This window comes from Copidosoma floridanum, unplaced genomic scaffold (assembly GCF_036245765.1).
Source record: "Copidosoma floridanum isolate Cflo_tuat_1 unplaced genomic scaffold, Cflo_Japanese_pri ptg000026l, whole genome shotgun sequence".
Classification (NCBI taxonomy): Eukaryota; Metazoa; Arthropoda; class Insecta; order Hymenoptera; family Encyrtidae; genus Copidosoma; species Copidosoma floridanum.
The window spans coordinates 977,470-1,003,508 of NW_028321903.1; the positions used below are offsets into that span (position 1 = coordinate 977,470).

Consider the following 26,039-nt stretch of genomic DNA (forward strand, 5'->3'; position numbering starts at 1 on the left):
AGTTCAATATAAAAGTAATTTTTAGATCTGTTTGTAAATTTAATTTTTTAAATAATTTAGGAAAAGATAGCGTTGACACCATCGACAAAGTGTGTTCCGTTTATGGTTTCAAGTGTAAAAATTTTGATAAACATTATGTGGGACAAACTAGTAGAACTGTTGATACTCGAACGAAAGAACATGAACGCGATTGTATAAACGAAAAAGATTCGTCTGTAGTGTATACACATATGAGAGATTATGGCCACACTTTCGACTTCGATTCAGTACAAGTACTCGACCAAGAAATTTGTTATTACAGACGTTAAATATCAGAAATGGTATATATCACTAAGTTAAATACTGTAAATAAGATTACTGTCACAAGTAATTTAAGTACAGTACTTAAATATCATATCAAACATTGTTTAAAATAATTACAAATACATTAAACATTGTTTAAAATAATTACTAAATACAAATAGAGTTTTATCGTGTGTTTGAATTCGCGCCGTTTTATACATGTATACAATCTTTCGATATTCATGTGTGTCGTTACTTACATGTACCTAGTCCTACTTTCGATTATATTCAGACAGCTTAAAAACCAGTCGGTTGTATGAGAGCAGATATAGATATTATTTAATATTAAGTGGACGTTGCTCTACATAATTTGTAAGTTCAATTATTTTATTTAATTGTTTACACTTGTAGTTTATGGTAGCTGTTGTAATATTTATTTTCATTATAATTATTTTAACTCAGAGACTTGAAAAGGACTGCCTAAGTGCAGTCGAAACGTTGTCAACTAAATAAAAGACTGAACAGTAAGCCCTTGGAGTTTATTAATTCTTCAGGGCTTATTTTGTTTGTATTTAAATTGCAAATCTTTTTTTCTGAACACTTTCTTATATACGATTCTTCGGATTCCTTCTAGATGTGAAAAACATGTTTTAGCCGTTTTTACCATTTTGTTGAGGGGTCTTGGTGACATTTCTACTTGTTAAATTCTGTGTCAATTTGTTATAATGCATTGAGACTTTTACTCTTTTTTTTGAGCTAGTCAGAATTTTCGAAATATTATCACGATTTTTAGCTAACTCTACCATACTAATAATACTAGATTTCACTAGCATGGTATCAGTTTTGATTATACGTCTATAAAATAAGTCGTAGGTATTATAATTACACATAAAATAAGACCAGACACGTTTAAATAAATAAATGATTTTAAAGGTTCTTTTTAATTGGTTTGCTTGCATAGTTTTTGCAAATTAACTAATGTTCATTCAAAAAGCTGTTTCTGAAACTTTCTACAGCTTCAAGCATATATCGTATCCAGGCTGACTTTTAACTTCAGAAATCGTATTTTTATTGTATTGGTGTTATGATTTTTAAAAAAAATTTAATGGAATGGCTTCAGAAATTTTTTAGTAGAAAATCCCGACATCGATCTGATTTTTGAAAACAAATTTTTCAAGCTGTGTGGCTTTTAAAAGCCAAAATAATTTTTTTTATTTATGTATGGAAATAAAGAATAGCATAATACACATAAAACTATGAACCGTATAAACTTGATTTGTATACAATACATTATATGCGATATTACTGATTTTTTAAATTTATAATTCAACATATCTTACGTGAACACAGATGTATTTTATTGATCCATGGTTTAAACCTTCCTAGTTATAATTGTAATACTGAATGACATCGCTACCTGCACACAACATTTTTTTATTGAATAAAGGAATATTCGTGTGTACAGTATACTTTCATAAACGACTTTATGATTTGAAAACCATTTGTATATAAGAATATGGTAAAATATTTTATTCATTTAGCAAAGATACCCCAAATCGATGAATTATAGCTTTCTGTGCGATCACAGGAAGCTAAGACAATAACAATTTTGCGAGTGTGCACGATTTCAAGAATCCAAGTTTGGTATTGTTTGTCTTTATTGATACAAATTACTGATCTCGTTCCACTATCCTAAAAATTCATGTCGGTTAATTTTGCTAATGCAATAATGTCAGCGTATCCTTATGCAAATTTTTCTTTCATAAAACCGTAAGTGTTGAATTTAAATTTCTGAAGATTTTAATTGATTGTGTTGCAAAACGAAGCGTCAGGAATTTTCATTAAAAACAATCATCTGGAGAATGTACAAAAATATATATATAAATATATATGTATATGTATACATTTAAAAAATAAGGTTAAAGTGGAACTTTCCTTATGAAAAAGTTCTCGAAGCGTCACCATTTTAATTTTTCCGGATATTTTATTTTGCAATGAAGCACTTTTATTTAACTTGTCTTGTGAGACCCATACAGAAAAAATCAATTTAAAAAAATGAGTGATACTACAGAGCAGAATCTAAAATTCATTTAAATTTGCTGCGTCTATGATTAGAATTATTAATTTAAAACGTTATTAAGAAACCAGTGATTTTTGTAGTTTTTTTGTTATTTACAAAGTAACAAAATATATTTTACGACACCCAAGTTCATTTCATTTCACAGACTTATAATCATACATACTACGTATGCAGAATCTTTTTAGACGTAAAGAATACGTTTTTCTGAAAAATTTATCCGTTGGACTTTAGGTACATTAATTCAAAATACTGAAAGAAAGATCATTTTACTGCTCAATCTTGCTTTGCACCTTTTTTGAATCAAAACGACTTTTTTTCGATCTATATCGTTTCTTTTAAAAAACCATCCACCTTAACTAATACAATCTTATGTTTTGTCGAATTTTAAGATCAGCATTTGCAAGTAACAAATTTAAGTGCTACAGCATGATGTGGATTTTTCTCCTTTATTTTATAGATTAGAGGTGCCAAAATTTTTAGTGGTCAATTTTGAATAATGTCTGATTAATTGAATGAGAAAAAAGTATAAGAATGCATACTATTTTGTGTTTCCACTATATAATATTACAATGCCTAAAAATTACACGAAAATTAAGAAATTTTATATCTTCTCTTATTGATGAGGAATACATTTGTGTCATTAATTTTGTGAGCATTTACTTTACTTTTAAGCATAATTTTTATTGTATTTATTAAAATATTGTGAATTCATCAAATTTATTAACAAAGAAGTGTATCGACTGTAAAATACCGTTTATTCACATGGACAGTAGATTAGAAGTTGTCCATGCACCACTGTGTCTTTGATATCCGGCATAAAGAAATAAAATGTTAATTGCAAAATGTTGTTTGTTCATATTTAAGATAATTAGCACTGAGTGAGATTAACAAAACGAAAAGGTCAGTTGACAAGGCTTTTCTGCACTTGTTTTCCTCTCGGCAGCCACCATCGAATCGTCATTAGAGGGCTGAGCAGCGCGCACACGCTGACAGTAAGGCTAATGATACAGTTTTAACAAAGTAAAAAATCGCATACGTGATTTTAAAATCGTATAATAAGAGATGATAAGAGGACTAAATATGCTTTCCGAAAATATAAACGATTAGGAAATTCATATAATAAATATTAATAATAAAAGCCCAAGCCATTTTAATGGACAACTATTCTAATTAAGAAAAATTTAATTGATGGATAAGAACAGCTCGAACAATTAAATATTATCTCCCCAAACTCGCCACCATGGAATTTGCTTATGCCAACGTCTTCGTTTGCTTGTAATTTACGAATTTTCTGTTTTCTCACTCTGAAAACTTGTAGAGCTAATGTTTTAATGTTACATCCCAAGTTGATACGAATTATATTATAACCAAAAGCTATCCGTCCGTCAAATTCAGATGAGACGTATTGCGAATATAAAGCAAGCTCATATGACAAGAGGAGCTCGTACGTCGTTTATGTGTGCACGTGTGTGTATTAGCTTTAGGGTAAATGCTTCATAATATGCTGACATAGAATACGGCCAGCTTCGTTGTAAGAATGCATGTATGTATGAAAGAATAAATCGTATTGTATGTATGAATGAATAGTTACTTGCTCATTAATTGTTAAACTCTGATAATATATACTAATTTAAAATTTGTAATTCACACATTAATTCATTACATTCAAATTTAATTATTAAATCCTCAGAAGGATTAATTTCGAAATTTGTAATTTTACTGTCACAGTTGAACTTGTATTTGGTGTTTTTCTATTGCTGATGGAAGCTTTCATCATCACTGATAAAAAAAAACTCAATCGCACTTGTCAGAAAATGCGATTGGTACTGTTGTATTGTTATTTCCTAATACAAAAAATCATAATATGTAACATCATCATGCAACTGTTAACGCAGTCTGCAAAAACATCGCTCATTGGTTGACCTAATTCAACCAAAGGCCTCTTGTACTAACTTTGACGCTATAAAAACGCTCCATAAAGAGGAAAAATCGCTCTTTTTACGTCTGTCACCTGTTTTCTAAAGTTTTAATCAACTCTTGTGTTCAACATCAAATTAGTATTACAAAACATTAACTATATAGAATTTATATATTCGCGCGCTAGTAATTAACTTTAGTATTTTGTAACCAATAGCGTGCGTACGATGGTCCTGCGTGACCACCAATCATCCGCACCGATCGCTCGTCCAGTGAACCACAGTATGGTCACTGTGTACACCAACCAAGCAGACATTTTCTCGAGTAAATCATTTTAAATAGAAAGAGAAAATGTCTTGTGTAATTTACTCGCGTGACTCAAACAACCGCATTTTCAGTTTAATTATATTAGTAAAATAACTGTTCTTCAACTTCGTTCAATATCTTTAAACTAGCGCACATAAAACGTAATTTTGTTATTTACCGCAGTTTTTCAATTTTTTCTCATCAAGTGTTGTAATTTTTGCTGTAAATATATTGCTGTATTAACCTTTTTTAATAACTAAGATTAAGTTGAAAAATGGGGAGTTCAAATAATCTAAGCTGCTGAGGTAACCTAACCAAACCTCTAGGTAAATCCTAGAACATAACGTTAGTGATTGTGGAGGGGCTATTTTTTATTTTCCTCTACAGCTCAGTCAACAAGGCTCTTCTTCCCTCGATAATCAACTTTTTCGTTTTAACGCATTTTTATTTTTTGACAAATAGTAAAAAATTCGCTGATTATGAATTTTGCTATCCACTGTTAAAGTCAGTGTGGCAATATTTTTTAATTCAACAATTTCTGGAAAAAAATGACTTTTTTTTACTTTTTGCAGAATATCTCCTCTCCAGTCGTTTTTTGCCATGTATGCCGTCGAAGTTTTTTGTTACTTACATAATTATCTACAAAATGACAATAGTTTCAAGTTGCTACGTTGTTTTGTTTATTGATAAATTGCGTTCAAAGTTGAAAAAATAAGTAATCTAAATTTCAAAGCAATCGGTTTTGAACTTTTTAATTAATTGACGATCGGCATTTTTGAAAGAGCTAAGTTGCATAACGTGCCAAAGTTTTTGGTACTGTCAAATTTTAGTCAAACTTGGATAAAAAATCAAAAAAACTGTTCAAATGTAGTATCCTATTAGAATTAAAAAAAAAAAACTTAATTCTTACTAATTTTATAACGATTTCTTTGACCATATTGGTTTACGACAGACACAAGAAACCATATAATTTTTTTAATTGCAAACATTAAGGTTTCACTTCTACACAAATTAAAAGCTGATATTTTTTTACGAATTAAAAAAAAAAAAAAAATGTCACTCTAAGATCTTCTGGAGCCGAGAAAACTTTTTCTCTTAAAAATTCATGGCAACGTATTTCACGTTGTTGATTCTTAAAATTTGGTGAGGTTCAAGTTTAATAATTGTATTTTAATGAAAAAAACATTTCAGTTCTATATTACTATTTTTAGTATGAGAAAACAAACGTCAAGTTTACCGTGCGATAAACGAGCGCGCCAACAGGCATACAGCAATGGAGTGGGGGGAGAGACCAGCGCTCGGATATGGCTCCGCTGCTAAACTGAACTTTTACGCTTCAAATCGGACGTGCTCGTAAAACCTTATGTATCTTACCTCTTATACCACCTATGAAAATTCTTTAGGGAAGGATTTGGGGTAGCTTGACAAGATATACATAAATATGTAATTTGTTTTTTTTTTTAACTATTTAGATGAGGCGGTTGCGTAAATATTGAGTGTATTATATACGTTGATACCTGACCTAAAACATTAATTGTACTGTATCACAAACTTGCTTAATCACTGTCCTTGGGGTAGGCCAAGAAATCTTATACTTTGCGTAACTGTTGATTAATCAAGTAACCAACAATATATAAAAATAAAAAAAAGCTATTTGCGAAAGTGATTTTGTTACCTTTATCTCCAGCACTTGATCATCAGATGTAATTTGGTAATTATTTATTGAGTTTTCTAACTCATTATTACGTCCCAGCAGTGTCTTACCAAGCTTGGCAGCCAACTGCAAGTCTGTAAACATAGTAAATAAAAGGTTTTTATTCACAAATATACTTAACAATAGAACAAAATACAAAATTTGATGCTAAAATACATTTGATATCCTTTTAAAAATATAGAAAATATTTTAATTATGAAACTTTAGCTATATATTATTTCCAGCATTGCTGCTGCGACTTATTACTCTATCTCGTGCTATGGCTTTATTGATAACGCCATTTTTGACGTAACAAAAGACGTTAAATCGACGGTATTTCCAATGTCGCATAAGACGTAGTTCACGTCTCAAAGGACGTCATTGAGACAGGTTATAGTTTTACACCATATAGTTTAAAAGCATTTATTCGCCTTTAAGGCGCTACCACCAGTATGGTAACACTTAAATCCTGGGGGTTCAAGTATTTTTCGATACCTATGAAAAAACATATTTTTTCTCTATTAAGAAAAAAAAATTTCGGAATTCAAAAACTATTCCAATTTCCATATTTTTCTGTTACTATGCAAATGGTAGCACATTGTAGCCTATTAAATGCTTTCAAAGTATCCTTTTTCAAAAAACAACCAACGTAAATGACGTCTTTTTGCGACGTGTTGAATGATTTAACAACAATTTGACGTGAAAGTCATTAAATAACTGCATAATGGGATGTGGAGAAAAAATAAACGTACATAGAAGTATTGTTTTCTTGTTAATGGTATTGATTATAATCTGAAGGCCGGGACTTGCGCATAAGGTGTCACCGTGGTCAGATGTGTGATGCATACCCATGTGTAGAAAAAGAATTTGCACAAAAAAAAAGTAAGCAGAATAAACAAATAAATTAAAAAAGTGTTAACAAAGTATAAAGAAATAAAAGAGAGGTGAAAAGTTCTGGTGATACAAGCAACGAAAAGTGAGGAAGTGGAAAATAGGAAGTGTGGCAAAGTGGCTAGCAAAGCCAGAAACAGATAGCTTGAAAACAGCCAAAAAGATGAAGAGCGCAACAATAATAACGATGAAAAGATGGGACAAGGGAAGCTGAGTGATCTTAAACAATCTACATTGGATGGCACGGTGAGAAAAATAAAGTTCCCAACAATTCTGGATATAACTTAGGAAGAAACACAGATAAGGAAAATAAAATACTGAAGAAGAGTGAGACTGAGAATGAAGCCAAGGATTGGATTGTGGAGATTAGAGAGGAACTCAAGAAGTGAAAAGTCGAAAGAGAGGAGCGTAGCGAGGTAGCGAGTCTTTCAGAAAGAGAGGTATTTAAAATGAAAAAATTAATACAAAAGAGGGAAAAATGCGATAGGATAAATAATTTTGTTATAAAGGGGGCAAAGCTAGACGATGCTGAAAGAGGAAAATTGAACGGGTAGATAGAAACTTTTTTAGCTTTAAAACTGGGAATAAGAGCAAATGTAGTAAATGCAAGGATAAATAGAACGGTTACTTTGATAAGACAAGAAGAAAGGGAGGATAAGATACAAATTATGAATAGTAAGTCGAAACTGAGGGGCTCTGATATTTTTATTGATAACGATCTTACATTTGAGGAAAGGAAAAAGCAAGAAAGACTAGCAAAGTGGGTGAAAAAAAGAGAGACTAAGGTAGGCGTAAAAGTGGGTCAGGGTAAAGTTAGGTACAGGGAGCAGTGGCTGAAATGTAAGGAGGGTCAAACGTTGTCAATTAATAGCGGTATACTGCGTTCAAGCGAACGCACGAATGCAAGAGAAGAAACAAGCGAGTATTTAAGAATGAAACGGGTAAATATAACAGTGGTGTTCGATAAAAATAAAAATGATTGTTATGATGATCACCAGGAGGAAAACATTCGGCCATTTTTCAGCTAAACCAGAAGTGGAGTGAATGCAAGGATTAATGGAGCGATAACGAGTGTGATGTTGAAAAAAATATTATTTTTTGGAACGTGGAGGGGTTGTACAAAAAAACAGATATTTTTGGGAACATGTTAAAAAATTCGATTTCATGAGTCTGTCGTAAAACTGGTTAGAGGAGAAAGATTGGGAAAAAGTGAAGGGTAAACTCAATAGAAATATGACTTGGGTGGCGGTTCATGGGGTAAGAAAAAACAAAAAAGAAAGGGCTAGAGAAAGGTAGCAATCTGATTGAAATATTAGACAAGGGTATCATAAAAACTAAAATAGTAAACAAGAAAGAAAGCTTGAATATTGTGTCAGTTTACAACTCAGAAAATTTAAATAGGAGACTGGAAATATTAGAACGTATAGAGATTTTAGACAAAGGAAAGTTAATAACTAGGGGTGATTTTAATGATGGAATAGGCGAGTTGAGTTGTGGCAGCGGGGATGATTACACGAAAACCGGTGTAAGAAGAAATAGCTGTAGTAAAGTTGTGAGCAACGAAGGGCATAGGACGGTGGAATTAATAAACGATAAAGGGTGGATGATTATAAATGGTATGGAAGAATGGGACGAAAAAGGGGATCTCACATACATTAGAGTATGTGGATGCTCGGCGATTGATTATGTTTCAGTGAATCTAGCAGCAATGGGTATAGTTAAAAATTTCAGGGTGGATGTGAGATGTGCGTCTGGCCATTTACCACTGGAGGTTAGAATAACGGAAGGCGTGATGGTAGCAAGAAGTAATGAAGATGAGGTTGAGCGTAGTAGAAAGAAAATAATTTACTCGTGGACTAATAAGAACATAAAAATATATAAAAGCCAGACAGGTGAAGAAAAGATACAGGGGCCAATGACAAAGGGGACGGAGGGGTAAAAAAGTTTAAAGAGAAACTCAGGGACAGGCCTTGGTGGGATAAAGGAGTACAGTGAAGAAGAGGGCAGTTAATAAGACATTGGGAAAATGGAAAAGACGAGAAGTAGAAAAAACTCAGTTCATACAATTTAGAAAAGAATGGTATGAGCTGTGTATGCTGAACGAACGGGATTACCAAGAACGTGAAAGGGACACTTTAGTTTATATTAAAAATGAAAGGGAGGTGTGGGATTTCTTGAATAGATATAATAAGAAAAGAGAAAACGAAGAGGGGAGTATATAGTTTGACAGGTGGAAGGGGCATTTTGAAGGTCTGCTAGGAAGGGGTTAACTCAATAACAGTAGAGGTAAAAGAGATTTTTTAAAATGAGCAGGATAGGGATGCAGAGTTGACAGATTACGAGATAGATAATGCTATTAACTGTTTTAAAAAAAAGCGGCAGAGATAGATAGAATTCCGGGAGAGGCGTGGAAATATGCTGGGAACGCAGTAAAAATGAGCTTAAGATGGTCATTAGAAAGGTCTGGCAAGGGGCAGAGATCCCGGGTGACTGAAAATGGCCGTTATAGTGCCACTGTTCAAAAAGGAGGACAGAAACATCCTAGAGAATCACAGAAAAATTTCGCTGATGAGTACAGCATACAAAGCAGGGCAGGCATGGTTCCATAAGAATAGGTCAATGATGGATAATACATACGTACTGAATTACATAATACAGAGGGCAAAAGTTGATAAGAAAAAATTATATGTAGTATCTATAGATTTTAAAGCAGCATTTGATACAGTTGATAAAAATATTTTATGGAGGGTTTTGGGAAAGGAAGCATTGAGTAAATATGTAATTGCAAGGTTGAAAGAGGCTTACGTTAAAACAAAAGTAAGGATTAGAAGTAAAGGAAGTATGTCAAATGAGTTTTGAGTAACAAAATGGTTGCGGCAGGAATGTTTTTTGAGCCCAGCACTTTTTCATGTATATATTGCAGATCTGAAGGATAAGTTTGAAATAAGGAACAAGAGGGTATCCAAATAAATAAAGAAAAAATATGGTCGCTAGCGTATGCGGATAACCTAGTGCTAGTTGCTATGAATAGGGAGGCTTTGGTAGACATGATGGGGGTGCTCAAAGCGTTTATAAACAAAGGGAAGCTAATATGAAATTGTAAGAAAATAAAACTAATGATATTTAACAGTATTGTAAGGGTAGGGAATTTGGAATGGAAGTGGGGGTGGAGAAAATAGAGGAGGAAGGAAGCTTTAAATATCTAGATCTCGTTTTTAATACAAAAGGTGACTTCAAGGATCGTATAAAGGATTTGAAAATTGAGGACATCGTAGCGGCAAAGAAAACTTGGAGCTAGGGGGATAGGCTATGCAAAAATGACTTTCAGAGAAGAAGCTTTATGTATAACAATAAAGGTATTAAAAGTAATAGACACTAAAATAAAAGAACTAAAAAAAGAGAACGCGTGAGTATGTACAATATTAAATAATGTATATGTGTAATTAAATATTATAAGTCAGTATAATTTATCTGTTTTGTTACTCAACTATGTAACTTATGTAAGTACCCCAACGGAAGAAGTTAGTGTAAAAAAACGTAGCAAACCGTAACGTTCTGTGATGTAATGTACAGTTTGGTTGGATTTCGGACCACAGTTACAGTTTGTTACGTTTTGTTACGTTTGATTATAGTCAACTACAACCCAACACATTGTCTTACGATTCGTTACATTTTATTATAATTCTAAAAAAGACACTTGAATCTCGTGAAAAAGCAACTGTAGTAAACTCTAATAAACTGTAAGGAAGTGTTGTCATCTGCAATGTTTTATAACAGCTTACAGTTTTTTGCAGTTTATTACATTTTTTTATATTTTATTGTCATTGATAACTTTTAGACACATTTCCTTACATTTTCGAATAAAATTTGCCTTAAATGAAAAAAACTTGAGTAACTATTATGAAAAAGTATAAGTGTAACAGCATGTGATAAATCATATTAAAACGTAAGAAAATGTTAAAAAACGTAACACAACATAAAAAAGTGTAAGAAACGTCCGGAATCTATGAGACTATTACAGTTCCTTACGTTTTCTTACATTTTCTTGCGGGTTACGGTATATTATTACACATGTTCTTTTTTTCTAACATTTTGTTGCGTTTTCAAATTCCCGCTGGGGTATGTAAAGAGGATGTTTAACGTGCAATGTAAAATTTATGTATAATTATGTAACTGAGTGATCTCATATAATTGTGCAAATATCACATGTAGTTAGTCCGTTTCTGGGCTAAGAAACTAAAACCATCAATAAATATCATTATTATAACCTGAAGGCTTTTTCCATCAGATTATAAATGAAATTAGTATGTTAGTACGCTAAAAACAAATGGATTTTCGAACAGACAAGAAGTGCAGCACCTTAAACATTCATTAGTGGCCACAGACGTTGATAGATGAAGTTAAACGCATCCAATATTGTGTACTGTGTCTCAGAATTTTTAACTGTCATGAAAAATTGTTAGTTCAATTGACTTTTTTAACTATATTTTGTAAATTTAATTCATCATTACAGGTAACTTAAATAAAAAAATTTTACGGTTCTGATTTGAAACACAAAAACCTACATACTCAATGATCAATATCAAAAAAGTGAGTATGCGGTGTTTTTTAATGATATTAAAAAGTGTTTTTGAAATGTTGTCTATGATATCACATCTGTCATTTTTAATTTTTTTAATTAGGTCACAAGTTCTTCATTAACAAACTTAGTGTGCGGGTATTTGATAATTTTTCCAAATATTCAAACAAATGTTAACTATATGGAATCACCTAGATTTAGCTTTTTTATCTGATAACTGATTCCTAATACATAACCTTAAAAACCAGAAGGTACCTAGATAGTTTTACATTAAATTACTCTCAACATTAGGTTTTCAATATTTTTTACATAAAAGATGGTTTTAGAACCTAGTAGCTTATTCTAAGTCTCTTCTCTTTAAAAACTTTTCACTGATTTTATTCAGTTATTGTAAAATTTTTTTATTTTTGTCCTTAGAGAGTTTATTTAACTACTGTAACATAAGCTTACAAAAAACTCTATATTTTTCTTTTTACTCACATATGGTTATTAATATGTAAAAGCAAGTATCATAAAGATTAGATAAACGGTTATGACATACTGTATATGATAAATTTTTAACCAAACAGTCGACGTGCGATGCTGCAATGCCATTGTCATTAATAACGAGTGTTTCTTATTATTGTAACTCAAACTACGGGGTCCTCCATTAAAATTATTTTGAGTTTAACTTCTCAAACTATTTAATGATGACTCAAATATAATTTCCAACCTAATTATGATATACTTTCAGCGACTTACATTGTGCTATTTTAAGTGAAAGTTGAGACGAAGGTTATTTATGCCTCTGCATTTTAAGATTTGTCACGCTGCACTCCTGACCTGTAAAGAGGGAAAAAGAAAAATGGGGGTGGGGGTGGTACCGAAGCTGCGGACGTTACGCGTCTCGTTTATCTCCTTGTTGTCCCTTGTCCTCTGGATTTCTGCACCTGTAATAAAGAATAGGGGTCTACGCGGGATTTCTCTCTTTCTAAGAAATGAGAAAATAAAGGGAACGCAATCACTTTTAGTTTTAAGGAAATTGATTAATTAAACTCTTCCCCCCGTGGTACAACTTAACTCCTCGACAGCGCTACAGCGGTTCTACCTCGCTGCGCGAACCGCAAGCGCACGTTCGGGGTCCTGAGACCAGGAGGGGCCGCTGCCCTGACGCACACCTGGCCACGTCACGCACGCACACACACACTCGCATACGCCCTCACACAAACCCTCTAGCCCCTGTCCCTTCCCTGCTAACCACACATTCTTACTCTCTTCTCCCCACTGCCCTTTCGTTCTCGTCCGGTTAAATTTTCTTCGCACTCCCTCTTTCGCACTTTCTCTATCTCCCAGTAACCTTACCCTTGTCCTCTTTTGTCTCTAGTCCCAGTCCTCTCTCTCTCTCACTCTCTCTCTTGGCTATGCCCCTCTATCATGCTCACCCAAAACGGAAACGCGTGAACACCTTAAATCCAGCACTCCCGAGCATGCACCCACGACTTCTCGTGCCCTTGCACTCCATCTCTCTCTCTCTTACTTGCGCTCGTACACACTCAACCTCTCTCTCATTCACTCTCCCAGTTCTCTCCTCTACTCCTAGACCTCGTCCAAGCGCCCTACCGGCGCTCGCGAGCCCTAGCACGATGCATGAAAACGGGGAAAAAAAAGACACGCTACTTCTCGGATTCTCGAACTCGTGCCGGTAGCGTATCGGTGTCTCGCTGGTGCTCGAGCTGCCTGGTGGTCTTCGGGCGGTGGATAGTCCTTCGGGTTTCTTTCTTTTCCTCTCATCCGGATCCTCACTTTCTCTCTCTCTCTCTCTCTCCCACGCTCTCTCTGTCTCCCGGGAAGGCCGGTGTCCTGGGGCACGGACACAGCAGCGACGTCTCTATCCAGATCTCTCTCCCTCGTACTGACTTCTCTCTCCTTTTCTTCTCGTGACCTTGAATTCGCACACCGAAAGGAAGGAAGAATGGCGATGCACACGATCTCCTTCTCTTCCCTAAACAACTCAATCACACACTTTCTCTCTCTCTCGCGCAAGAACAAAAAAACTTCGCTAGCACTCTCCGCTCACGATGGCTCTTTACTCGAGACTGTGTCAGCCCGTCCCGCTGCAATCGCGGCGCATACATCTCGGCCCTTTTTTCTCTCTTTCTCTCTCTTACCTGAGGGCCACCGCCGCGGCCCGAACAGTGTTGCGCGTGCTCACTGTTACACTTTCTTTGCTGTTGCTGCTGTGCCCCGCGTCGCGTCGTCCTCTTCTCATTTTTCCGGAAGCCAAAACAAAAAAATAACTCCGGGAATGTAAGCCTTTGCCGGTGTGACGTCGTAGGCGTTGCGTCAGCGAGAGCAGCACGAGCCTGGAGGCCAGATTTACCTCGTTACAGATTACATAAGCGAATTTTATTTAGGGGTAGTGCTGTATAGGGTAAGAAGACTTATAAAAGCTGTATTATTATTTTATGAATACTTTGGTACTCTTGAAGTTGCAAGACAAATGCTTGTAATTAATTTAATTTACATTTAGAAAGAATGTACTAATTTTTTCGTGTACATATAAACCTTATAACACTTTCAAGTTATTCTAAAACTTGTAACGAGGCGTTTTCTTCTTTTGAGGCACTTAAGGCGCTGTGATAATGATGGTTCCGAAGCCACATACACAAACATTTATACAGGAAAGGACGATAACAACACCGCACCTGAAACACGAACTCCGTGAATGTTACACCACGCCAGCGACACTTACGGCTTGGACAAAACTCAGCTCGGCTCCTGAAGACTCTCACGCAGAGGAAGTTTCAGATAGCTGGGGGTAGCCTGTCGGGAAGCAAGCTGCTTTTCTAGAGGAAAACGATCGGTACAATCTGTAAATAACAATCTCGAAATATCGGTTTGTGTTTGAAAATCAAAAGGCGGAATTTCGTCGCCCAAAGAAAAATAAATTTCATTTTACATCAAGTAAACACATACGCGAACGTCCAAGCCCAGAAATCTCAGCACGACTCGGCCCTACGCACACCACACGACACGCAATGACAACTCTCTCTCGCTCTCTCTTGCTCGACTCCAGGGGTTATCTTACACGGCTTCTCGTGGTAAACACGCACTCTGCACACGCTCACACGCTTTCACACACACACACACACACACACACACACACACACACAACAGATACACTCATACGTGCCCACAGTGAGTTCCCGGTGGTACTACACGACACTATAATACCTCGAGGTTTATCATCTAGTAGGATAGCATTAGCAAAAAAGCATGGTTAATTAAAAAAATTGCTATACGCACGAAAAACTTCATGGTGGTAGTTATTCGTTTTCTGAACGAATCTAAATAGTTTTAGACTCGTCAAATTGTGTCAGCTTACAGCCCAAAAAAAAATGGTAAATGCATTCAAAAATGGTTTTTCGTGAATGAACGTGAGTTATAGATTTTTAAAAAAACCGTCCAAAAGAGCACTTTTTGGCAAATTGCGAAAAACGGAGAGGCCAATTTTATCCCACTAGAGCTCATTTTCTTTGTCTTAAAATTGCGCATCTTTTTCCACACTGAAAATTTTTTGTCCAACTCTCCATTTTTTTTCTAGACGCAAAAAACCATTTTTGACCTCATTTACCATTTTTTTGGGCCGTTAGCTGACACAATTTGGAGTCTACAACTATAAAAATTTGCTTAGAAACCGAATAACTACAACCATGATTTTTTCCACGCTAATAGCAATTTTTTTTAAAAAGCTATTTCTATCCTACTTATCCTCGGCCCGAAACTCAACGATGACCTGAAACATAACGAGCAGATACGAGGGTGGGTGCGGTTTGCGACAAAGGTCGTATTTTTTCGGCTTGCACGCTCTCTCTTTTTTTCTGTCTCTTTTAATCTCACCTCTCTCTCTCTCTCTTTCTCTTTCTTTCTCTCTCTCTCTCTCTCTCTCTTACTTTCCTTAAAACGTCAAACACTTGGAAGCTCTGTTTCGTACGAGTGCTACTACAGAAGTGATGCGCCAGGCCCACCTGTTAGCGTGGCTTGGCGCATTGTCGCACTATTTAGATAGGTGCAACCACCGAATTTATCGGCAAGACGAGAATCATTTTCACACACTCAAACGCAGCGCAGCTTGAATATTTAATAAGCTAACAAAAAATTTAATCGTAAACTTGTTGATTTGAACAAACAGTACATAAAAAAAGGTGTCACAAGAAACATAACGCAGGCCCATAAAAAAAAAAATTTTTTCTGCGCCATTAATGCTATAACCATATTCCTTTGTATTTTTTGTATTATAAAAAACACTTAAGAATTCACGGAAATCATTAAATGACATTTCACAGCACCGCAACAAAAAGTTTCTGACCTGGGAGTCTAATCATATTGACTATACGTTTTTGCAGTTGCTAAATTCGAATCCCAGGTCTAAATAACTTTAATTGGTCTGCATTTATCCATAACCTCAAAAATCTGCAGTATAGGCTACAAAAAGCGTTGAAAAATGTTGACTCTGGTCAGAGAAGAAAAGTAGGTTCACTATATTTTTTTAAGGTCACTACATTCAGATCTGAGGTGCTATAGGCCCCATTTTGTCTGTATTTAAAAATAACTTCAATAAACATGTTTGTAGAGGCTTATATGTATAATCGGCAAAAAAATTTTGCTTTGGTCTAACAAAAAAACAAGTTTACTGTATGTTTTTAGTGTCGTGCTATAATCCCTTAATCGTGTAACTCCTTAATTCTACAACCCTAAAACTCCATAACCTTAAAATTCTAACTATTGGGAAGACTTTATATGAGGAAATAAAAAAATTTCATGTACATTTCAATAAGCCAATATAATTAACTCTCCTCCACAGCTTTACACCGATAAAAAAGAAAAGCTTTTCAGCTTCTCAGTGCATGGCAAATTTAGTCTTAACGTCACAAAGTTGCTGAAAATTAGTGGCAAATTATACATTAAGTACCGTTGTGGCATGCTGACTTGGTTGTGCTAGCTTGGTATACGTGGCAAATAAACTCATTTGTCATTTAGAAATATGCGATGATCTGGTTGAAAATAATAATCAATTGATTATTGGGCTTTACTTTTAAAACTAATCTAAATGACTGGTTCGAATAGGAGCTTTATAAACATAAAATTTTGTTGAAACACAAGAAATTATAACACTTATATTAATTACTATGTTTACTAAAACAAAAAAGTCAAAATTATTAACTCTCTCACAAAAAAAATTACAAAATGTTGATGTAAAAAAAAATTTAAGTATACATATACTTTTATTCACAATTACTGTTCTCACAATAGTGCATAAATTATACAGATACAAAGTTCAAAAGTAATTATTGTCGCAGTACAAAAAAAAAGATAAGCATGAGTTTTAATAATTAATTTACTTTTTATTTTCGAAATTCCTGTTTGCAAACTTTTAAAAGATAATGTAACTAAATGCTTTTTTAAGGAGTATTCTATAAATATTTCTTGCCTTCCTTCTTCCATATACTGTGTACTCGATTTAAGGTAGGACCTTGGCCTAAATCTGGGGTACAAGACTTATGTAATTAAACAGATGGAGACCCGCTGAATCCAATGGTACCTTCAGTTATGCCCGATGACGGACAAAATTTCGAGATATTAAAGCTCAAAGTTCGAATGTTTTACACAGGCGCATACAAAAAAACGAGAAAAAAGTGACGTAATCACATATTACGAATAAAAAACAAAAATCTGAGTAAAGTGAGTATATGGAACTTGTAGAGAGAATTCTCTTTTTTCGGATCGTGTTAAGCACAATATGGGTTGACCGCCAATTTCTCGAGATATTTAACAAAAACGAACGTAAATACTGGTTTTGTGATTACGAGAGGAAGTTGGGGAAGCCGCCATGTTGGTATATGTTAGCGCGCGGTTTTTTAAAAGTGAGTAGTAACGAAAATGCTTGTGGTGTAAATTTTTTTTTGTTTTTCGTGCGCGAAACATAAAATATCGGTTAATGAATAATAAATTTAAATGAATATTAGTACAAAATTAATAATAAATAATGAATATCAGTAATAAATTAATACTATAATTAAATTTTATTTAATAAAATTTTTTTTGTACAATCTCATGAACACAGCTTTTAATCACATTAACGTTTGTTAAATTATAATGAATGAGTAAATGTTACAAACTAGTAATTACATTTTTTATTGTATTATTTATAATATTAACAACATCAAGGGAAGACGTTACTCGTACTTTACGATTAATGCTCGTTGATAGTAAAATTTTGATTCCACATTGTATATCCTTATTATAGGCATCGATGAGAATTTGACGTAACGAGTGCCTGGACAGTTTGTTTGCAGAATCTTTTTGATGTTCATTCATTATTTCAAAAATACTTTACAGACAAAAAAAACGAACAGTAAAATTACTACTAAAAAATAACTACTCACATTAGCAGACGTACGTGTTTACGCACTGATGCGGGTACACACATCGTCTGCATGATCGACACTGCTGCCGAAGTCAAACTCGAACTTGCGCAGTAATTTGACTAGTACGGTACCTGGAGATCCTACCTTAACACATCTGTCGTGCAAAAAGCATGAATATAAGTACATGTAAGTACTAAGCATCGATAACCACTAATAAATTTAAAAGCATAGTATAGGCTTAAAATTTTTAATTTTTTAGTATTGCCGAAAAAAAAAAAAAAAAAAAAATTGAATACTATGTAAGTATCGGTAACAAAAATTATTTTTATAATAAATAATGACAGCCTTCATTCATGATCTCAAAAGCATAGATTAGTAATAAACCAAACATTTTTAAGTGTGAAGTAAAACAAAACAGTTACCTATGGTCAAGCAAGCGTTAGTTCTCAAAAAATAAACTAGTTTTACCTATTAAAAATTATGATATTCGTTCTCAAGCAGGCGAGCATTGGCATTAGTATACTGTTTCTAAAGACTAAATTTAAATAATATCAATTTAATGTCAGGCAACCATTTGTAATTTATAAACTTATTAAGAAATTAAGATGATAAGTGTTCATTAATCAAACATGCTCTTCGGCAAGCAAGCATCGCTAATCGGATTTCTAACAGTTTTTTGGTATTAAAAATAAAAAAATGTGTTCCTAGACAAGCAAGTGCCAGCATTTAGAATAACAAATATTCTTTAAGTATTGTACATTTAATAAATAAGTCTATAGGTGAAAGCATCGACAATTAAAAGCCTGACTGATTTTTATTATTATTGATAAATAAAACGTGCCTTCAGGCAAACAAGCATTGATCATTAAAAACCCGACGGATTTTTATTTTTGTTGTCAAATGAAAAGTGCCCTAAGGCAAACAAGCATCGACAATTAAAAAACCTAACTGATTTTCATTTTTAATAAAGAAAAATGTTAGCTAAAGTAAACAAGAATCAGCCATTGTAAGCCTGTCGGACTTTCATTATTATTAACAAATAAAACGTGCCCTTGAGTCAACGAGTATTAGTGATAAAAAATCTAACTGATTGATATTATAATCGATAAATAAAACGTGCCCTTAATACAAACAAGTATCAGCGAATAAAAACATAACTGATTTTCAATACTGTTTATGAGTAAAACGTGCCCACAGGTTAACAAGCAGGCAGTTATATTTCCAACTAATTTTTATTTTTATTGATGAATGAAACCTGCTGTTAGGCGAACAAACGTCGGTGATGAGAAACCAGAGTGATTTTTATCATTAACAATAAATGAAAAGTGAGCTAAGGCGAACAAGCATTAGTGATTAGAAACCAACCTGATGTTTATTGTTATTGATAAACGCTTAAGAAAACAAGCATTAACGGTTAGAAACCCTACTAATTTTCAGTATTATTATTAAACAAATTGTACCCTTAGGTGAACGAACATTGGATATAAAAAATCCAAGTGACTTTTATCATTATTGATGAATTAATTGTAAGCTAAGGCATCAGCGATATAATTCCCGATGGTTTTTTTTTCTTTTTAAATAAAACGAGCTCTTAGTTAATCAAGCATCAGGGATAAGAAACCTAAGTGATTTTAATTATTAGTAATAAATATAGTGTAAGTTAAAGCAAATACGAATCAGCCATCAAAAACCTACAGGATTTTTATTATTATTAATAAAACGTACCTTGAGGAGAACAGTCATCTGTGATTAGAAACCCAACTGATTTCAATTTTTGTTAATGGATAAAACGTGCTATTAGACAAACAAGCAGTGGAGATTAAAAACCCGACAAATTTTTATTATTATTAATAAATGTATCGTAGCTTCTAGTAAACAAGCATCGGCGTGTAGAAAACCAACTGTTTTTTATTATTATTAATAAACAAAACGTACATTTCATCAAACAAGCTATCGTGATGAGAAACCTAACTGACTTTTATTATGATTAGTTAATGAAATGTTGGCTAAGGCGAACAAGCATCAGGGAATAAATACTCAATTTTATTTTTATCGATAACTCAATCACACCCTTAGGTGAACACGTTCGGCGATAAGAAACCTTACTTATTTTTATTACTAATAATAAATAAAATGTATGCTAAGGCAGATAATAGAATTTGCCATTGAAAACCCGTCGGATTTTTATAGTTATTGAAAAATAAAAGCAGCTCTTAGGCAAATAATTATCAGCGATAAAAAATCCAACTAATTCTTATCATTAATAAAAAATAAAACGTGCCCTTAGAGGCGAACAGGAATCAACGATTAGAAACCCAACTGACTTTTATTATTATTATCAAACAATATGTGTCCTCAGGTGAACAAGCATCGGTAATTAGAAATCTAAGTGATTTTTATTATTATTAATTCATTAATTGTAAGCTTTAGCAAACAAACATTAGTGATTAAGTTAGTGATTAAATAAGATTATTGATATTGTTAGATAAAACGTTTCCTCTTATAAACAAGTATTGGCAATTAGAAAATAACTGATTTTTATCATTGATAAATAAATCGTGCCCTTAGGCAAACAAGCATAGGTGACTAGTAACCCAACTGATTTTTATTATTATTAACAAATATAACGTGCATTCAGGCCAGCACGAGTCAGTTATTAGAAACCCAACTGATTTTTATTTTTATTGATAAATAAAACGTGCTGTTGGGTGAAAAAGCATTTGTGATTAAAAACCAGACACATTCTTATTATTAATAATTAACGAAACGTGCCCTTAAGCAACTAAGCTTCGGTGATTAGAAACCTAACTAATACTTATTATTAATAATAACGAAAACGTTTGTGTAGGCGAACAAGTATCAGTGATTAGAAACCAGACTGATTTTAATCATCCTTGATAAATAAAACGTACTTTTAGGCAAAGAAGCATGGGCGATTAAAATCACGATAACCAACAATTATTATAATGAATGAAACATACTCATATAAGAACAAGCGATAGCGATTAAAAACCCAACTGTTTTCTCTTGGTTTTTATAAGTAAAACGTGCCCTTAGGCAAACAAGGATCTATGATAAGAATCCCTACTGATTCATATTATAATTGGTAAATAAGACGTGACCTCAGGTTAACAAGCGTCGGTAAGTAGGAACCCAACTGATTTATATTATTATTCATAACTATAACGTGCCTGTATGCGAACAAGCATTGGTGATTAGAAACGCAACTGATTGTTATTTTTATTGATTAATAAGGCAATCAAGCATAAGAAATTATAGAGCTGATGGATAATCATTGTTATTAATGAATAAAACCTGCTCTTAGGTGGACAAGCAACGGCAATTAGAAACACAACTATTTTTTATTGGTATTTGTTTGAAATTGAACTCAGTAAGATAGTGGACTGTATAATTTATATCGCATGCCGGATTTGGGGGAGCGTGAAAAGGATGTAAAAAAAAGGACACAATAATAAATGCACAACACACTTTTAAACACCTTAGACGTTTATTATAAAAAAACAATCTTTCTATTTAATTTTACTTTAACAAGTCATAATACTTGCTTATTTGCAAGATAAAAGAAGGAAGAACTAATTTATGAGTTAGACGGAGAAATTACGTGTCAATAAAAAATGTGAATCGTTTTCATTATAGAAATCTTACATAAAAACGATACACGTGAAAATTATAAACACGAGCGCAAAGCGACTTACCGAAAAGGGCGTTTGAGGCTGACTGACGATAACCACAGCAGCAGCAAGCTGCTGAACAAAGGTAAGTACAAACAGAGTCTATTGGTGTATTAATAGACACGTGCACGCTTATGATTGGCCCTTATAGGTAAGAGAATATCCTAAAGCGCGAGATTTCAAATCTCATAAACTAAATTTTCTATTTACATCAGTATAATGTTACTGATGTTGCACAGTACTGATAAATAAAAAGTGCCCTTAGGTGAACAAGCATCGGTGATAAGAAACCCGACGGATTTTTATTTTTATAGATAAATAAAACGCACCCTTAGTTAAACAAGCATTGATGATTAGAAACTCAACTGATTTTTATCATTACTAATAAATAAACTATATGCTGAGACAAACAAGGATCGGCCATTTTAAATCCGTAGGATTTTTATTATTATTGATAAATAAAACTCGTCGTTAGGTGAACACTCATGGGCCATTAAAACGATAAAAAGCACAAACGATGTTTATTATTATTAATAAATTCAACATGTCATTACGCGAACAAACATCGGCGATTAGAAACCAGACTGATTTGAATTATTATTGAGACACAAAACGTACCCTTAGGCAAACATGCATTGGTGATTGAAAACCCCCTGGATATTAATTATTATTAATGAATGAAACGTGCTCTTAGGTGAACAAGCAATAGTGATTAGAAACCCAACACTTTTTTTCTTGGTTTTTATTAATAAAACGTGCCCTTAGGCAAACAAGCATTGGTGATTACAAACTTAACCGATTTTCATTTTTAATATATTAATTGATCTGCTCAAAAATCAACTAAAATGATACCTTTGTGACATCCTATGTGATATACTTAATATTTATTACTTTAAAACACGAAGTTTTGTTTTTAAATTAAAAATAACAAAATCTAAGCGATTTCGAACCATCGAGCAGTATACCTGCTTCTGTAATCACGTGACACATAACTTACTTCTTTTGAAACAACCTACCGTCGCAAAACTCGAACTACGCGCGAAACCTCAAACAATCTTATAAAACGCTTATCTTATAAAATCAATTCGCTTAAATACACCAAATAATGTGATTAATCATCAATTTCAACGATCTTTACTGCAGATGTACACAAGAAATATCATATACAATTTCGACAGCAACTTGTACTTAATGAAAAATCTGAGAGATCAGCAGTTTTAACCATCAATTACTGTGAAATTATTTCACCACGACTGTGCTCTTGTCAGTCTAGGGTAATTAGGTTAAGCTCTGATTGGTCGTTCGCATCCCCAACTTGACGCGTCCTCCTTAAACGCAAGAGTATAAAAACTCCTCGCACATAACAATATTCACCTTTCCTCTTTCATTAAGTAACTATAAAGGTTGGAGAGTGAGTTCTGTTGCGTCTTTTAAACGGATGTAAGACTTAGTTTAATGACTAAGCTGTGTGAGAAAAGCTCGAGCAAACTAGGCAACTGTAAACTCGCCTAAACAGTGAATCAAGGAGGAACAAGAAAGAAAGGACCGTTGACTTGGCTTCTGACGTTAAAAGCAGAAGCCTAATTATTCTCATCGCCATGAGTGCTCTCGTGTAGGATTAGGAACATCGTTGCGGTTAACCTTGTAAGATCTTGCGACTGCGTGCGCGCGAGCAGCGCTAACCCACGATCATAGAAGTAAGTTAAGTTAAGGAAACTATAAATTGTATAACATTGTAAATGCGAATCTGAAACTTTATTATTTATACTGTTTGTAAAACTAACTATTTCTGGCTTTTCTAAATTTATTAAATCATCAGATAAGACATAACTTGGTTGTTGATTAAATTAATTTTCTAAATTCAAAAATATTCCAATTACTAAATTATACGAAACATTTCAATATCTAATAATTCTAATTGATTGACGCATAATTCTTACCTTAATGAATAAATTGAATATCGAGTAAAAATAAAGTAGACACTGTATGACAAAGACCTTTACAAGGACGTGAAATAAAAAGACAAATAAGATATACTACTACCATGTAACATTAGACATAAACTCTAACAGTAAGTCAACGCCAGCTTAGCGTACACCACTCCATACACATAACTTGGTAAAACCTAACACCACAACGCCAAGTCAACGATTTCAAAGAAAAGTATACTGTAAGTACAAGCAAATAAGGCTTTTGAGCCGATGGCTGGTTCTTGATAAACAAAAATTAAATTTATTTGTTTGTAGAACGAATCTACGAGTTCCACCTTTTACTCATAGAAGTTCGGACATAACACCTTTGCTGAAAAAAATCGCTCTAAAATATTGTTTTCGTATTAATCAAATAAAGCTTTTTAGATGCTTTGTGTATTTTCATACTCAGCAAAAGAGTAATTTATAATAGAATTAAATAAATCAATGGGTTATTTTAGTGGGTTACATTAGAATTAGCTATATTCCTTGTTTGCCTGAGGAAGATACACACTATGAAATGTATGACACTTAATTGAACGAGAAATTAATATACTTCTACTTGTAAAAAATGGACAGCATTGATTATTAATAGAAAACGTGTAAACTGACCAATAGGAATGATTGGTTTTTTTAACTTGACATTAAATCAAAGATAAATTGGAAAAACAGAGGGCGTAGAAAAAAGTTGACCAAGAAAAATTCTTCAAAACAAAATGAACTTATTGGTAACAAGTTCTGATACAAATTCACCAATAAAATTATTAATTAAGCTTTATTTTTAAAAATTAAAGAAAACCCCAGTTCCGGTAATGAAGTTGATCATTTTAGTAGACTCTTTGGATGAAAATCAAGTGTAGACTGACCAGTCTTTCTTGCAGGAGGTAAAAAAAGCAAACTTATTTCATTCAATATGACTTCTTCAGTGCAAAATAAATCAAGACGGAATCACAAAACTCTTTCTCGTACGGACACACATTCATTCATGCATTCATTCATTCATTCGCTCACTCGTACGTCTTCATTACAGTCAGGCTAATAGCCTAGACAGTTGTGCTGTAAATAATTTTTTTGTGCTTTTCAAGATCTTTTTACTAATTGCCTCATAAAACGCCTTTTATACAATTATTGTGTACATACAGCCCTCTTTTAAATCCCAACAAATTTAACTAAAAAAATAACTTTAAAAAAATGAGATAAACATCTGTAAACGTAAAACACATACATACATTTTTTCAATTTTTTTTCGATATGATCTGTTCATTATTTAATCACATACATTCTATTCTATAAACTTGATGTTTGTCATATTCAGTTTTTGATTATTAGTAATAACATTAGTAAACTGTGTCACTTGTGCCATTTTTTAGTACTCTTCCCCTTATCAAAAAAAAGGTTGGCATGATTTTCGACTCTGAATTTTCCCATTAAAGAGTTTTTTACTGATCTCTGTGCATATTTATGTCGGACTATATCCTTTTTTATTTTTTTCTACTTACTTAGAATACGTACATAAGTATAAAACAAATTCAGCACATATTAATCGAAATGGACACCTATGATCTCGATAATTTTGATGACTCTGTATTAGATAAAAAAATTACAGATTTATCAAGACGTACAACAGACTTTGAACCCATCTTTAATGAACATGAAATTTAAGAAAATACCTGACAAGTGGAAAATTATGAATTACTCCTCGTATTTAAAAAAATACACCCTTAAGTTTTAGTACACCAACCCACACAAGTACTTCTATAATTGCAAAAACAGATGGTCTAAAGCACTGGACTTGGAACAAATAACAGAAGCAACCCCAGATAACTAAAATGAGAACAACAGCAAACAAACTGCAATGAATATAAATAATTAAATCAAAGTATTGCACCTGATTTTATGCTACTATCGGACTTATACCCTTTCTCGCCAATCAATTGATACCAACAACGGTATGGAAAGGTGTATGTAAGTCTTAGTGATAGTAGCCGTAATACTGACAATTATAAAAACGTAAATAGAGCTGAGCTAATAAACAATGTAATCGTCACCAGATATTGCTTTATATACAAAAGAGACAATATAGTTCATTTTATTAGCAAAGATTGTCAACCAGTCACATCTGTCTCAAGACCGTTGAGATCGATAGGTGCACTGGACATTAGTTATTTAAAATCAAAAAACCAAAAAATGGCCAAATAATAACAACACCTTATAAAGAGCAT

General features: G+C 33.3%; 1 protein-coding gene across 1 annotated transcript in view; it reads right to left on the reverse strand.

Annotated features, from left to right (window-relative positions):
- Positions 1–26,039, reverse strand: part of centrocortin (cerebellar degeneration-related protein 2-like) — a 397,006-nt gene that overhangs the window by 278,149 nt on the left and 92,818 nt on the right. The window contains exon 2 of the mRNA XM_089595595.1: positions 6,261–6,373. Coding sequence (XP_089451721.1) covers positions 6,261–6,373 — 113 coding nt within the window. The remainder of the gene's footprint in view (positions 1–6,260; positions 6,374–26,039) is intronic.